At 39.8% G+C, this 17,152-nt stretch overlaps 1 protein-coding gene across 3 annotated transcripts in view; it reads left to right on the forward strand.

Annotated features, from left to right (window-relative positions):
• The window catches only part of METTL17 (methyltransferase like 17), a 40,534-nt gene extending 23,382 nt beyond the window's left edge, over positions 1-17,152 (forward strand). The window contains exons 7-14 of one of the 3 annotated variants that reach the window (XM_072149398.1): positions 3,925-4,019; positions 4,108-4,178; positions 5,484-5,591; positions 5,678-5,750; positions 9,681-9,727; positions 12,483-12,575; positions 12,660-12,847; positions 16,335-17,149. In XM_072149398.1, coding sequence (XP_072005499.1) covers positions 3,925-4,019; positions 4,108-4,178; positions 5,484-5,591; positions 5,678-5,750; positions 9,681-9,727; positions 12,483-12,575; positions 12,660-12,847; positions 16,335-16,446 — 787 coding nt within the window. In that variant the 3' untranslated portion in view covers positions 16,447-17,149. Of the gene's footprint in view, positions 1-3,924; positions 4,020-4,107; positions 4,179-5,483; positions 5,592-5,677; positions 5,751-9,680; positions 9,728-12,482; positions 12,576-12,659; positions 12,848-16,334 lie in introns of all 3 variants that reach the window. The other 2 variants (XM_072149407.1, XM_072149415.1) reach the window with 2 other exon arrangements.

Below are 17,152 nucleotides of genomic sequence, written 5' to 3' on the forward strand. Positions count from 1 at the left end.
ACGTCAGTAATACCGGTCACCATGTCTGTAGACACGGTGATTGGGGCAGGATGGCGGCTGTTCCTGACAGCCACCAATTTTGCCTTGCGGTCCAGAGGGGTTTTGTTGCCCCCCCTCTGTCCATGTTTGCCGCTATTGGCTGGTCGATTTGGTCCAGCCTAAAGCAGCAATATTCGTCACAATGGGCATCGCTAAGGTGAATAAGAGCAACACTTGGCGATAATTTCCCTACTAAAACGAAGAAAAGTGCTGGCCGTGCACATTGTACAGATTATGCTGTACAACTCTTACGAGCTGTTCCAATGTGCAGGTCCTGCCGTATCATTTCTCCATTTTCAAGAGGAAGATATTAGGAAACTAATATTGGGACAAGAAGGACGGGGCCCCAGTACCTCTGGTTTAGATGTTCCTGTGTTTTGCCAGGACAGCATTTTCCCGGTGAATTCTGCTGCTTCTAATGGTAGGACTCAATAAAGAGTCTATTCCAAAAGAGGAGTTAGGATGGACACTACATACTACTAAGAGACCTATGACAACTCCAGAGTGACAAAAGTTTAGTTGGTCCCTTGATATATTCTACCTCCTTATACACTAGACATTCACAATTCACGCCCAACCTGTTGTGAATTAATTTCGGTAAAATGAATAATTGTAACAACTGTTATGTCCCGTTGCTCCCTATACCCCTCCATTATTTCATAAGGGGCGCCACATAACGGCACTGAACTTTCCAGAAATAATTGCAATTTCCATCTTGGACTCCATTGTACATCATATTTGGAAACCACCTATATGTTCAAAATGCTCATTTCACCACATGTATTACACTATACCACATATTACACCTTGCTATATTCCCCAAGGGGTGTACATTCAACAATTAGGGTCACTTTTGGGTTTTCCTCTGTTTTGGTACCACTACGGCTCTCCAAATCCCTGACACATGTGAAGGATTTCTTGCAAATTTGGCCTCTAAAAGACAAACATCCCTCTTTTCCTCTACTGTGCGCCCATAATGCATTTTATATGCACATGTGGGGTACTTCTACACTCAGGAGAAATAGTTTTACACCTTTTTTGGGGTTATTTAATATATTATCCCTTGTGGCTTACATAAATTAGGGGTAAAGTGACATTTTATAGGAAAATTTTCACCTTTTTAATGATTAGGGCCTAATTGGATCATTCACCTGTAGGGGCAAATACATATATTACACATTGCAAAATTCTCTAAGGGGTGTGCATTCAAAGATTAGGGTCACTTTTCGGATTCTTCTCTGTTTTATACCACTAGGGTTCTCCAAATGCATGTCAAATATTTCTGTCAAATTTGGCTTCTAAAAGGCAAACATTCCCCTTTCCTTTTACTGTGCGCCCATACAACATTTTATATACACATGTGGGGTACTTCTACACTCGAGAGAAATAGGTTTACACATTTTGGGGGGTTATTACATTTTTTATCCCTTGTGGCTATATAAAATTAGGAGTAAAATGACCTTTATAGGAAAATGTTCACCTTTTATCTATTTAAGTCCTAATTAAATCAAACACCTTTACGGACAAATACACATATTACACCTTGCTAAATTCTCTAAGGGGTGTGCTTTCCAAAATGGTGACACTTGTTGGGGTTCCCCTCTGTTTTGGTACCACTACGGCTCTCTAAATGCATCCTGACACATGTAAAGGATGTCTGTCAAATTTGGCTTCTAAAAGGCCAACGCCCCTCTTTCCCTTCTGAGCTTCACTGCGTACCCATACAACATTTTATTTGCATGTGTGGGGCAATTTTATACTCGGGAGAAATGCTAGTACACATTTTTTGGGGTTGTTTCATCTTTAATGCCTTATGGGATACAAAAATTAGCCGTAAAAGTGACTTTTTTGGGAAAATGTTCACCTTTTTCCTTTTAGGGACCTAATTGAAGCAAACACCTGTAGGGGAAAATACACATATCACACCTTGCTGAATTCTCCAAAGGGTGCACTTTCCAAAATGGTGACACTTGTTGGGGTTCCCCTGTGTTTTGGTACCACTAGGGCTCTCCAAATGCATCCTGACACATGTAAAGGATGATTGTCAAATCAGGCTTCTAAAAGGCCAAAGCCCCTCTTTCCCTTCTGAGCCCTACTGTGTATCCATACAACACTTTATATGCAAAAGTGGTGCAGTTCTGTGCTTAGGAGAAATAGTTTTACACATTTATGGGGTTGTTTCATCTTTTATCCCTTGTGGCTTACAAAAATTTGGGGTAAAAGTGACTTTTTTGAGAAAATTTTCACCTTTTTTCCCTTTTGGGGCCTAATTGAATCAAACACCTGTTGGGGAAAATACACAAATTACACGTTGCTAAACTCCCCAAGGTGTGTACTTTCCAAAATGGTGTCTCTTGTTGGGGCTTTCCTCTGTTTTGGTACCATTATGGCTCTCCAAATGCATCCTGACACATGAAAACTTTTTCAGCCATATTTGCCCTGCAAAAACGAAACAACGCTCTTTCCATTCCAAGTGCCCCCCTGTGCCCATACAGCAGGGTACAGTGACAAAATGGGTATTGGCATACTCAGGAGGAATTGCCCTCAACATTGTAAAATGCATTTTCCTTTTTAACCCATTGTGAAGGTGCAAATTTTAGTGTTCAATGAATCTATAGTGAGATAAAATTACATTTCTCTAATTTCACTTTCATTTATCTTTCACCCTCATGAAACGCTCAAAGGGTTAACAAAATTCCCAAAGGTTGTTTTGAATATTTTGAGGGGTGTAGTTTCTAAAATGGTGTCATTTGTGGGAGGTTTCTGTCATGTGGGCCTTATAAAGTCACTTCTAACTAAATTGACCCTCCAAAAGTAGGTTTTGATGATTTTCGTGAAAATCTGAAAAATTGCACCTAAAGTTATAAGCCTCCTAACATCCTAAATAAAGGAAAAGATGTTTGAAAAATGATGCCAAGTTAAAGCAGACATATGGAAAATGTTAGTTATCAAGTTATTTTAGTGATATGACCAACTTTCCAAAAAGTAGAAAATTTTGAATTTGGAAAACATTGTTTTTCTCAAAATTTTTGCCAAATTTCCATTTATTTCATAAATAAATACTAAATATATTGATTAAATTTCTCAACCAGCATGAAGTACTATGTGTCACGAAAAAACAATCTCAAAATCAACTGGATATGTTAAAGCGTTCCAAAGTTATAACCACTTAAATAGACACATGTCAGATTTTAAAAAATGGGCCGTGTCAGGAAGGTGAAAAGTGGCTTCAGCGTTAAGGGGTTAAGTTCCATTTTGTGACTAATGGCACTGAGTATTGTTGTAATCATTTAGTTATAACATTATGAGTTTTGTATCAGACATTTCCCGGAATACCATTTTAAACAAGTGAGATTCTTGTTGCACTGGAGGTGGGGCACTCCTGCTGGTGCACCCAATTTCGTCTTTTGCACTCTTTTTCCTATAGGAGATGTAAAGTGGTAGTGCTGTAGTAGTGGATAGTATAGTAGAAAAACGGGTGCACCTGCAGGCACCACCCTACTCTACTATTTTCTCTAAAATCAGTGTATTTGAATACAAAATGATATTTCTGGAAAGTGGATAAAGTAGTTTGTGTTGTAAGGAATGTTTTCTCTATTTGTTGTCCCCATTCTCTTTACTTGTGGATGGAGGTGGGCTTTTTTCTGACAAACCATAGGGATCATCAGATATTATTGGTGAAGCTGTGAGTGCCTGAAGATTTGTGAAGTGAAGTATTACATGACAAAGAAAATATTAGCAATCAAGGTTTTCTCTATGATGCTGCTTTTTTGGACATTGTGTGGCTGTTGTTCCACAGCATCTGATATTCATAGTTTCGCAGCATGTGATCACCGAGGGGTTACCCATTGCCTGTTTTCTGTTTAACATTCTTCTGTTTTTCAGGGCAGCCCATGGTATATGGGGTAATAAACTGAAAGAATACATGTGTATTGATTCTTCATCATCAATGAATGATCTCAGTGAATTGGTATTGAGGGGTAATACATTCATTTATTTTTAATTTTACATATTCAACTCTTTACTCTTTCTAGCCATTAACCTTTCTCTTTTTGTGATTTTTATCAGGCGGGTCAGATAAAGGTGAGATGCACATCTCGGGCATTCATTTTAGACAATTTTTGCCAGTTTCACCAAAGGTAAGTCTTTGTGGCATGAACCTTCTTCTGCAAACTGCCCAACATTTTGTATGGTTAAAGAGGAATGCTGAAACCAGATTCACAACATGCATGTAACAAAAACATTTAATAAAACAAGGCAGTAACTTAAACTTTAAATGGCAGCGGGGATATAGGGTATTTACTGTGTGCTCTAGCTTCAAAAATGTACAGTATTTTTCGGACTATAAGGCGCATCGGATTATAAGGCGCACCATCAATAAATGCCTGCTAAAACGTCCAAGTTCATATATAAGGTGCACCTGATTATAAGAATGAATGACCAGCAGGTGGCAGACCTGTGCACAGTTCAATGCAGCTGTTGTCTGTAGGTATGGTTCATATATAAGGCGCACCTTTGATTTCTGAGAAAATTGTTTTCCCATATTGTTTTATATCATCACTATGAAGGCAAACAGGCCTCTGGATGTTGGTAATTTGCTGTATTTTATCCCCTGGCTAAAACAATCAGTTGTAGGAGTTAGCAAAGGTGTCTGCTATTAAACTTTATTGTTAATCCTGGTACTTGTGACAAACCAAAATTTTTAAAATCCAATTGTCATAGAGACCAAAACATTTTGGCTTGGGTTACAATTCTCATATATTCTGTTCAAAATTGCATACAAATTCAACTTAGGTCCTGTAGGTTTGTTCTTATCTTATGTAACCCAAGTCGTACCTGTTCTGGGGGTTTTATCACATTCTTTTCTTTTCAACTTTTTTGACATATTGGCATCTGCGTAACAAATGTTTCCAGTGTTGCACCAGATTTATCTTTGGAATTGAGATGTTTATGTTGACTCAGATGCCAGATATAACACCATCTAAGATAAATCAAACAAACCCAAATTTAAAAAATATAAAAGGCTGACACAAATTTCCAGACAAAAGATAAGTGAATTATAAATCCTGTATCCATTGATTTTAATAATTTACTGTACTGTAATTTAATGTTTATAATAATAAACATTTTAATTGAGTTTATATAACGTGAAGTTTCATATCAAAACTGTGAAGGGATACAACATATAACTAGACTAAACCAATTGGTAGTTTCAGCTTCCTATTGTTTCCTGATAGTAACTCAAATTAACAGAGTAAAAATGTGACAAATGCTGCTCAAAAACTCAGTTCCTTTATAGAAGACTACTACTGTCAAAATCCTTCTTGTAAGACTAGTTATAATTGGAACAGTATCAGACAAGATTGTCAGTTACATTTGATAATTTGTGTAACTACTTTGCTGCTATATTAAATTAATCTTTTTGTTGGGTTATGTCTTTTTAGGTACAGTTTGACCTAGTTGTGTCTGCATACTCTTTAAATGAACTTCCTAATTTTGCTGAACGTGAGAAAATAATCCAGACATTATGGAGAAAAACAGGAGGCTTCCTGGTTAGGATTTATTAGCTACTTTTTTGTCTACTGGATTCTTTATGTATCATCATTTAACATCCTTCTATCTGTCTTCCGGACCTTAGGTGCTGGTAGAAAATGGAACTCGAGAAGGATATCAGCTTTTAATGGAAGCTCGTGATATAGTTTTAAAGGCAAGTACCGTATATACTCGAGTATAAGCCGACCCGAGTATAAGCCGAGGCCCCTAATTTTACCACCAAAAACTGGAAAAACCTACTGACCCGAGTATAAGCCGAGGGTGGAAAATGCATTGGTCACAGCCTCCCAGTATATAGCGTTCCAGCGCCCAGTAGTACATAGCCAGCAAGCCAGCCCCCTTGAAGTGTATACAGCCTGCCAGCCCCCTTGAAGTGTATACAGCCTGCCAGCCCCCTTGAAGTGTATACAGCCTGCCAGCCCCCTTGAAGTGTATACAGCCTGCCAGCCCCCTTGAAGTGTATACAGCCTGCCAGCCCCCTTGAAGTGTATACAGCCTGTCAGCCCCGTTCGCCAAGCACATAAAAAAAAAAACCTTTCATACTCACCTACAGGCGGCTTCCTGATGCTCCATTCCGCGTGGCTGGTCTTCGGCTGGTGCACAATATCACGTGGCGGTGTCGCCGCTGATGACGTCATCAGCGGCGACACCGTCGCGTGATAGTGTGCGCCAGCCGGCAGATCGCGTGGACGCGTGTCTGCCGGCTGATACAACACAGAGGAGACCGAAGACCAGCTGCGGGGAAGACAGCAGAGGAGCCGCTGAACATCGGGAGCCACGCTGAACATCGGGCCTCCGGAGGGTGAGTATGGAAGTTTTTTTTGTGTTTTATTGACTCGTGTATAAGCTGAGGGGAGGTTTTTCAGCACATTTTTTGTGCTGAAAAACTCGGCTTATACACGAGTATATATGGTAACACCTCTAGTTTTTACAATCTTGTTACATATGTACTTAAAAACAAGAACAGAACTCCAAAAACATCCTGGATGCTTGTCACGATTTTAACAATTTGTGTTTACAAAGTTCCTTTACGTGCCTACATCGTTTCAGGTAATAACCCTTTCTCAGACTGAGGCTATAAAGTACATGAAACAAAAACACAATGGCCCACATTTACTAAAAACCTTGTGCATTTTGCCTGTGTAGCACGCAGAAGGCACCAGATTCCTGAATTGTGGTGTTCTTCATAAATTTGGCGCTCCCTGCACTGCCCTGACAGAGTGCACCAATTTTTTTGGTGCACCTTTAACATGGGGCATGCAACACACTTCTGTCAGACTTTGCATGTTAAATGTGGCGTGTGCAAAGTCCACCAAAAAACTGCCTCAAGGACTTTTAGTAAATGTGCCCCAATGACAAGTATATGGGCCTCTGCCAAAGAATATTTATACTGTATAATAATGTCACGGTAGAGTCTGCAGTGAAGCAAGTCATAACTAAATATAAAGTAAACTTTCCAGCTAATGTGTTAAATTATTGAATCATAAGAACTTATTAATATCTAGAAGCAAAAAGCTGTTGTGTATAAATAGAAAATATACCAAGGATTGGGGTATCAAATTGGGTAAGTTGTATTTTAGCAGCAAATCCAATGAGATTTCAACACGTAAATCCACTGAGCACTGCATAGTCTGTTCTATGTTCTAATATGTTCTATAAACCTGAAATTATTAACAAGCACAAAGGATGCTTGGAGAAGGGGGCAGATGAGTAAAATTGTCTAAGGTACAGAGAGAGGCACTAAAATATGTGCAGGGTCACATACTGGGATGGAGGGACTAATGGGTAACTGGGGTGATCCTCTGTCAACCATATTCTTTGCAGGAGACTTTTGCATCTTCCGAGCTGTACAGGCAAAAGGCTCTGCTAGCAACTACATAGAGCAGCAGCACATAAGTAGCAGCAGCTCGATTAGCAGTTGGATGCATAGAGATAATCAGCCGAGAGTGAGGAGATAACTCAGACTGCTTTGATGGCCTAAACTGAGGGACATATCAAAGGAATTGCTGGATATGGGTAATGAAACATGACCTACTGGACTGACAAGAATAATTCCTTTGTGAAAAAAATATATTGTCACACATGCACAAACCTTAAAGGGTTTGGCCACTCTAACATAAATTGCCTATGTGCCTTTACTGCCTTAATAATAATCCCTAAATGCTCACCAATCGATTCTTCATCCTTGATGCTTCCTTTAGTGCTGTGTGCAGACTCACTGTGCATAGACATTTAAACAAAGATCCTACACTGGTAAATAAGAGGCACCTGTAGAAGGGGATTATGGCTCATCCTGCTGCCCCACCTCCGCTCTCCCTGTTTATGTCAGTGAGACAGACTGAGAAAAAAACACACTGCTATTAGGACGGACTGCAGGAGTGAGAACCAGGAAGTTGTGTATGTATGTAGAGGGCAGCATGGGGGGAACGGGGAAAGGCTGAAGCCCTTACAGGAGGCAAAGACACAGGTACATATAAATGCAAAGATCGGGCCCTTTCCTGTTTTTTAATTTCCATTTTTCACTCCCCAACCTCAAAAATGTATAACTTTTTTATTTTTACACGTAAAGAGCTGTGTGCTGGCTTGTTTTCTGCGTAACAAATTGCACTTCATAGTGATGGTATTGAATATTCCATGCCGTGTACTGGGAAGCGGGAAAAAAATTTACAAATGCAGTGAAAACACATTTTTGCGATTTTCTTGTGGGCTTGGATATTACGGCTTTCACTGAGCGCCACAAATGACATACCTACTTTATTCTTTGGGTTGGTACGATTACGGGGATACCAAATTTGTATAGGTTTTATAATGTTTTCATACGTTTACAAAAATTAAAACCTCCTGTACAAATTTTTTATTATTATTTTGCGCTAATAACTTTTTTATACTTTAGTGAACGGAGCTGTGGGTGGTGTCATTTTCTGCGACATTTGATATTATTTTCAATGATCAAAAGGTCGTACAGTCCTCAAAATGATATCACTTTCTATAGATTTTTTAAAATATTTTTCAAAATGGCAAAAAAGTGCCATTTTCGACTTTGTGCGCTATTTTCCGTTACGAGGTTAAACGCATTGAAAAACCTTTAATATATTTTGATAGATCGGTCATTTTCGGATGCTTCGATACCTAATGTGTTTATGATTTTTACTGTTTATTTATATTTATGTCAGTTCTAGGGAAAGTGGGGTGATTTGAATTTGTAGGTTTTTTTATTATAATTTTTTTTTTTAACTTTTTTTTTTTTTTACTATTTTTCAGACTCTTTATATATGCCAGTTTATGGGGATTTTCCTCCTCATTCATTACAATGTGCTACCAGCACATTGTAATGAAGGGGTTAAAACGTAATAGCCTCGGGTCTTCGGAAGACCCGAGGCTACCATGTAGGCGGATCGCCGCTCCCTGATGACGTCACGCGCCACTATCTTTTTGAGGCTGCCGGCAGCTTTGCCGGCACCGATCGCAGGTGTTACTGGTAAGTCTTTGCTGCGATATGCAGCAAAGACTTACCGGCTATGGAGAGGGCTCAGCCCGTGAACCAGTTAAGTGGCCAACCCCTTACAAAAAAGCTACTTTAAAATTACAAAAGTTTGTTACATCGTAATATTTTTGGATTGTGGGATGAAACTGAAGTAAGCTGATAAAACGCAGGGAAAACATACAGTTGTCATGCATATGCTATGAGGTAAGGATATGAGTGCTGTATGATAACATTAATATTCTCTAACCCAATTACTGGGTATAATGAAATTAGTTAAAGGGGTATTTCCATCTCGGCCACCACTGAGACCTGCATCTGTTTAATAACAGAGGTCCCTCACCTTGCATCTGCAATGAGCAGAGGTTGTCATACATGTATGTCTTCATTTTCTTCAAATTTTTTGTAAATTTCCACAATAACATACCGTAAGTAGTGAATTTTGACCACTTTAGGAAGTCCCATAGATGTGAATAGAGAAGGCCTCTTCTCACCATGGCAATGGGATATGGGTTTAGTAAATGCTGTTCTTATAATAGAAGTAGAAATATCCCTTGAACTTAAATTTAATTGGAATTTATTTTAGAATTTTTCTCCAAACAGGGAGGTGACAAAGAAGTGTGGGACCACCGTCCAGCTTATGTGTTTGCACCAGTAAGAACTTTTTATCTTTAATATATATATTTGCTACCTCCATAAAGACAACTGTATAAACCAGAATGTTCATCTATAAATTATAAAACAAAATTTGCAACTGAATACCTTTTATTGGACTACTATTAAAAATATTTATTAGGATTAGCACATCCTTCCTTTTTTTTCTATTCTTGTATGCTTTAAAGGGGGCTGTACCAAATTTAATTGCCCCCCCCCTTCCACAGATGTAGGGGGGGGGGGGGGTTAACAATTTGATCTGTGAGTGTCTGACTTTCAGAACTCCCACTGATCAAGAGATTGGGGGTCTCACTAATTAATGGAGTGGCAATTTTGGCATGTTTTCTGCTTCTGCATTGAATACTATGGGATCATAGAAAGTTTCAGAGCACAGCGCTTGGCTATCTCTGGCACACCTCTAGACAGTGGATGGGAGGGTCACACATAGCTGAGTACTCTGGTTAGGGGGTAACAAATCTAATTAATGCTCATTTCCTAGTGTTAATAGCAGAATTATTTCTGCATAACTTTATAGGTTTACCTATAAATACCCCTGAGTACATTTCTTTCTATGTAGTTCCCTTTTTTCCTGTCATTTAATGAAGTGTTTGCTCATTTTCTGTTACCTTTTCTACTTAATACCAGCTAAGCATGCAAGTTGTATATGGGGGAAGGAATTAATACTTTATTATTACACCTTATTAATGCATATGTGTAATATGGACTGTTATTTATGTTTTTCTGACAGTGAATTGTTAAATAAAATGAGATCTATACAATAATGTCATGTATGAAGCTGTGAATTTTAGATGTTATGCAGGAATCCAGTTCCAGTTTTTCAGCAGTAGATGACGCTGTAGCACAATTGCTGTGTGTAACTGATTAAACTTCTACGGTTTAACTAAGAAATAAATATGTATCTGTGTATGCAGGTTACATCCAATCTTGTTATAATACACATTATCAAATATATTTAATAATAATCTTTACTTATATAGCGCCATATTCTGTAACAAATCATATATACAAATATAATACTTCATTACAGAGTACAAACTGTTATATGGAACAATACAAGTGAGGGGCCTGTTCGCAAGAGCTTACAGTCTGTATACAGGAGGAGGTGGTGGCATAATGTAGAGCTTTGTGGATGAGTTATTATTTTAAAGTCCAGCACAACCCCAAGACAGCGGGCCTGCTGCCTCAATGTTATAGTGATCCCATTCAGCGAAATAGTGTAGTCAGGGTTGGGTCTGTTAGTAGATGGTCGAAAGACCATAAGTTCAGTCTAAGGCCCCTTCCACACTAGCGTTTTTCATGCGCGTGTTCTGCGTGTGCTTTTGGCTCACAGAATTTGCATTGCACTCTGTCCCATTGTTTCCAGTGGGCTTGTCCTTACTTTAGTTTTTTCACGCGCGTGCATGCATTTGTTTTCACAAGCGTCAAAATTGCAGCATGCTCTACTTTTGCGTTTCACTGCGTTTTTCACGGCCCATTCAACTCTATGGAGACCAATGCGTTTTAAATGGATGGGTTGCTAGGTGATGTGAAAAAAAGTCAGGAAGTACCAATTTAAGCATCATGTGATTTAAATAACGCAAAAAAACCTGCAAAAACGCTAATGACACCAAGGAACAAAGGACCAAAAACGCAGCAAAAAATGCTGTTTTTCCCGCAGTGCACCCTGACGTGAACTGCAACGCAAGTGTGGAAGAGGCCTTAGAAAGATTAAGTTTTAAGAAGAGAGGACCTGTTAGAGACAGCAGAGAGACGGTCACTGGTGTTCCACAGTAAGGCGGGAGTGATATAATGTTCAGACTTATATAGCTGGGTATCATCAGCATAAAGATGATACTGGAAACCAAACCTGCTGATGGTTTGCCCTATAGGGCAATTTAGAGGGAAAAGAGAAGAGGACCTAGAATTGAGCCCTGAAGAACTCCAACAGGGGGCGGAATATGAGAAAAGAGAAATCTAGGAAAGGAGACAATAAAAGTGCAGTCAGGGAGACAGGAAGAAAACCAAGAGAGTGCAGTATTTTTAAGGCCAATAGGGCAAATTATCCTGAGGAAGAGCTGGCGGTCCACAGTATCAAACTCTGCCAAGAGATTCAGAAGAATGGGGAGAGTTACTGGGGAAGCTGATGCAGGTAGAGGGGCGAGCAGAGGAAAGGAGCCTGGACACTTCTTCCTCTGTGACTGACTAAAAGGAAGAGAACCAACAGCATGAGGTACCACAGGGAAGGGGATTCGTGGAGTGAGTGAATTGAGAAATTAAGAATTTGTAAAATTAGATATTGAAGAAAGTCGAAAGAAGACCAAGTAGAGGATGTTTCCCTCATAATGAGTAAGAGAATCAGAGTTGTGAAGGACCTACATAAGTAGTTAGTGATGATGGTTGTAATCTCACATGATAGAAAATGAGGAAGCCAAGAGGCAAAGTGCCTCTATATGTGCCACTGTATGTGACAGTATGTTATAAGGCAAAGGAGGTTCCCTGGAACCTAAAAAACACAATCTTCCACAAATATATTAAAAAAAAAAAAGAAAATCTCCTCTTTAATATGATGACACCTGAACTGTGTTTCTAGGTGCCACAGTGCCCTGTTTGAAGCTGTCCACTGTCATGATGTCTGTAATACGGGTTAATATGGTTTTTATTAGCCCATATCCATGTCCTTTTTATCATGCTTTTCGTGAGTGATTTGTATCTAGAGTCAGAAATAAAATGTTCCAATTGTTTTTTTTTTTTTCAGTGCCCACATCAGCTAGAATGTCCCAAACTTGCTGGAAGATCGCCGTTACCCTGCAACTTTATGCAAAAGTATCAACCACTGCGATTTAGCTGGGTGAGAATTATACATCCTCATTCTTTATTGGTTATATTGTGCTACTTCTAAACGTGTTTACGATTTCTTCTTTCTATGCTATAGAACCCATCTGTGGGCTGGGAGAAATTTTCTTACATGATATTCTCACGTGGTCCTGTGGGGGACAACGACAGCCAGTGGCCGCGTGTGATTGGACCGGTGCTGTGCAGACCACGCCATGTCCATTGTAAGATGTGCTGCTCTGACGGAAAGCTGCACCATGATATCATCACAGCCAAAAGACATGGAAAGTAAGTGTGAACCACTGAACACATGTGTGATTTTTTTTTTTTCTTTATGAACCATAAATGTGTCTACTATCATTATCAGGGTCCTCTTTGAGAAAGTTCTCTGAAGTCATGAAATAAGAACAAAGTGGAAATTGTACCCATCCTCACAAATATAATGGGGGTCATTTACTAAGGGCCCGATTCGCGTTTTCCTGACGTGTTACCCGAATATTTCCGATTTGCGCCAATTGTACCTGAATTGCCTGGGATTTTGGCGCACGCGATCGGATTGTGGCGCATCGGCGCTGGCATGCACGCGACGGAAATTGGGGGGCGTGGCCGAACGAAAACCCGACGGATTCGGAAAAAACGCAGCATTTAAGAAAAAAAATGTGTCGCGAAAATTACTTACCTTCACCAGGTATAGGCCGGTGAATTTCAGGGCATTCCAGCGCGCCTCCGGGGAACTTCAGCGCAGCAACGCCACCTGGTGGACGGCGGAGGAACTACCTTAGTGAATCCCGGCCGGACCCGAATCCACCGCAGAGAACGCGCCGCTGGATCGCAAACGAACCGGGTAAGTAAATCTACCCCAATGTCTTCTAATTCTACACCATTCGCTTTAAAGGGGTTTTCCATCTATCTTTACTTCTATGTCTTGATAAATGGCCCCTTGTGTTCTCACAATAGGGGAAATGTACTAATTTGTCATTCTTTAAATCAGTGTACAGTAGAACTAGACGGCTTTCTGCTGCGCCAGATTTAACCTTGTGTCTGATGCTGGATGATTAATCTAGTGCACTAGAAGACTGGCGAGTCCTACTTTGCGTCTCCTTTTAGTTGGTCTAGTTTAGTGTATAACAAAAATGAATTCACTGACTAGACTTCACCCCTTTTCCAGCAAACTCAGAAGCTGCCTAAAATGGTCTAAGACCCCCAATAACTGTTGTAGATTGATGCATCTTCCCCGATATGTTTTAGCCTATGGGGCACATGTATCATAGCTTTTCGGCTTGGTGTAATACTCTTTGGTCCCAAATAGTAGTTTACAAAAAGTAAGTCTGGGTCCAGCATTCTCTGTATTGGGACTTGTTAGGTGCAAAAATGGGACAATTTCAGAACCCAAAAGTCTCAAAAGTTAAACATCTGGGCTACAAAGATAAATACAGCATTAAATACTGGAGGGAGCTAACAGTGGTACACTGCTTCATTCTGCACCTAAAAAATGTCTCAAACTGTGAAAAGTCTCACAAAAAGTTGCACAAAAAAAAGAAAGCAATAGGAGTGTGATACATGTCCCCCCAAATTGATAATAACTGCCCATCAGGAAGAGATCTTAGCTGCTGAGTGTGATGCTTTTATGTAGCTGATCCGATGAACAAAGAGTAATGTTAAATATGAACCTAAGTTATGTTTGGTAATCATTTATGTATATTTCATAAAGTATCAAATCTGACAAACTTTTGATAATGATGTGGTGCAAGATCTACAGTAGCTACAGAAAGTATTCAAACTCCTTTAAGTTGTTTCATTGCAGCCAATTGGTAAGATTATAAAAGTTTTTTTTGCTTATTAACTTCTCGACAGAACAAAAAACAGAAATGTAGATTTATTTGCTAATGCATTAAACCAGAAAAACTGATGGTGATAAGTATTCAGAATCTCTTTTGAGCTAGAAGCATCTTTTTGAGCTAGTACAGCCATGAGTCTTCTTGTGATCAATGCAACAAGTTTATCAAAAAGTTTGGGGATCCTCTGCCATTCTTTCTTACATATTCTCTCCAGATCCCTCAGGTTCGATGGTTAACATTGGTGGAAGCCATTTTCAAGTCTCTCCAGAGATGTTCAATTGGGTTTAGGTCAGGGCTCTTTCTGGGCCAGTCAGTAATGGTCTCAGAGATGTTCTGAAGCCACCGCTTTGTTATTTAGCTGTGTGCCTAGGGTCATTGTCTTGTTGGAAGATGAACCTACATCCCAGTCCAGAATATCTCTGTACTTGGCCGCGTTCATCTTTCCTTCAATTGCAACCAGTCTTCCTGTCCCTGCAGCTGAACCCCACCCTCCCCCGCATAGCATGATGCTGCCACCACCGTGTTTACTGTTGTATTTGGTTTAGCCACCCATAGAATTAACATAAAAAAGTTCAATCTTCTCATCAGACCAGAGAATCTTATTTTTTATAGTTTTGGAGTCCTTGGTGTGCACTGAGAAGAGGTGTCCGTCAGCACACTCTGCCATAAAGCCCCAGCTGGTGGAGGGCTGCAGTGATAGTTGACATTGTGGAACTTTCTCCATTCTCCCTGGTACATCTCTGGAGCTCAGCCACACTGACCTTTGGGTTTACCTCTCTCACCAAGGCTCTTCTAGCACAATTGATTAGATTAGCTGGACGGCCAGGTTGAGAAAGAGTTGTGGTCGCCCAAATTGTTCTGCAGAAATTCTTTTGTGTGCCACAATTCAGCCTCTGAGCTTCTTGGGCAGTTCCTTAGACCTCACGATTCTCATGTGCTCTGGCATGTGCTGTGAGGTGTTATAGGCAGGTGTGTACCCTTCCTAATCAAGTCCAATCAGTTTAATTAAACACAGCTGGACTCCAATGAAAGAGTAGAACCATCTCAAGGAGGATCAGAAGGAAATGGACAGCATGTGAGTTAAATCTGTGTCACAGCAAATAGTCTGAATAACTATGACCATGTGATATTTCAGTTTTTCTTGTTTAATAAATTAGAAAAAAAATAGATACTGTATAAGCCGAGACCCTTAATTTTACCACCAAAACTGGGAAAACCTATTGACTCGAGTATAAGCCGAGGGTGGTAAATACATCGGTCACAGTCTCCCAGTATATGGCCAGCATGCCCGCCCCCCCAGTAGTATACAGCCTGCCCACCCCCCCCAGTAGAATACAGCTTGCCCTCCCCCCAATGCTATACAGCCAGCCCGCCCAGCACATAACAAACCCCAAACTTACATACTCCCCCTCTGGGGCCCCTGATGCTCCCCGCGGCTCCCGATCCTTGTCGCGGCTCCTGACAGCTCCTCTTTGGTCTTTTTTCTGCTCCATTAGCATGCAGAGACGCTTCCTTGTGATCTGCCTGTGCAACACTATGATGCAGCGTTGTTGTCGCTGATGTCATAGTGTTGTCAGAGACGCTTTTTGTTTTTTCATTGACTCGTGTATAAGCCAAGGTGAGGTTTTCCAGAAAATTTTTTTGTGCTGAAAAACTCTGCTTATACACGAGTATATACGGTATGTAGATATTTTAGGTGTCAAGATGGAGTGCAGAGTGTACGTTAATGAGCGTAAAAAGAACTTTTTTCATTTTACCAATTGCCTGCAATGACACAAAGAGTTAAAAATTTAAAGGAGTCGTCTGAATACCTTCTGTACCCACTGTAGGTTACACAACTTTTAATGTAGATATATTTTCTATATAGAAATTCTCAATTGCTATAATGGATAAACATATTTTTTTAATGTGTAATTTGTGATTTTTCTGTTTGCCAGGGACCTTTACCGATGTGCTAGAAACAGTGAGTGGGGGGATCGTCTTCCAGCTATGATTTCCAGCTCTTGTCCTGATAAAACACAATTTGATGAAAAAGAATCGTCTTCATAAAAAGTGATATAATGAAAAAACTGTGACCAACAAGATGTGTTATTTTTTTTCAACTATGTTTCATTCTGCTGGGAAATTCATTTTTAATGTCTGTATCGAAAAAGCAGCGTACAGGACCTTTGTGGATCTCTTTGGATCCTGATATTAGTAGGAATGAACTACAAACCACATTGCCATTCAAAGCATTGTTGTATTAAACTGCTCTAAAATCTACTTGCAACTTAACTCTGTTACATATCTAATAGAAGCTTGCAAACGGCTCATACACATTGAGACAAAATGTGAAGATGTGTACTACATAGGACATTGCCTTATGTGTTGTGTTAAACACAAATTTCATTAGCTGATTTTTTTTTGTTTAAAATAACATTCATCCTCTTCAAAAATTGATGTTTTTATGGATACCAAAATAACCAGGCAAGCTTCTTATGTGTCAGCTTTTGGTGAAGTCAGTGTTTTCCGTGCAAAAATGGGGCCCACAAGAAAATGATGGAAGTAGGTTTTTTTTGTCAATTTCACCACACGTTTTAACAGCTTCTCAGTACATTGGACAGAATATTAAATACTGAAACCACAAAGTACAATTTGTTACACAGAAAACAAGCCGCCTGGATTTTGAGGCTTCTTGATGTATCCATCAGGGGGGAAGCTGGGCCAATCTGCTAGAGGTGGGTTAAGGAGAGGGCATCTCCACACAAGTTTGGAG

The sequence above is a fragment of the Engystomops pustulosus genome, chromosome 1 (genome assembly GCF_040894005.1).
Source record: "Engystomops pustulosus chromosome 1, aEngPut4.maternal, whole genome shotgun sequence".
NCBI classification, from domain to species: Eukaryota; Metazoa; Chordata; class Amphibia; order Anura; family Leptodactylidae; genus Engystomops; species Engystomops pustulosus.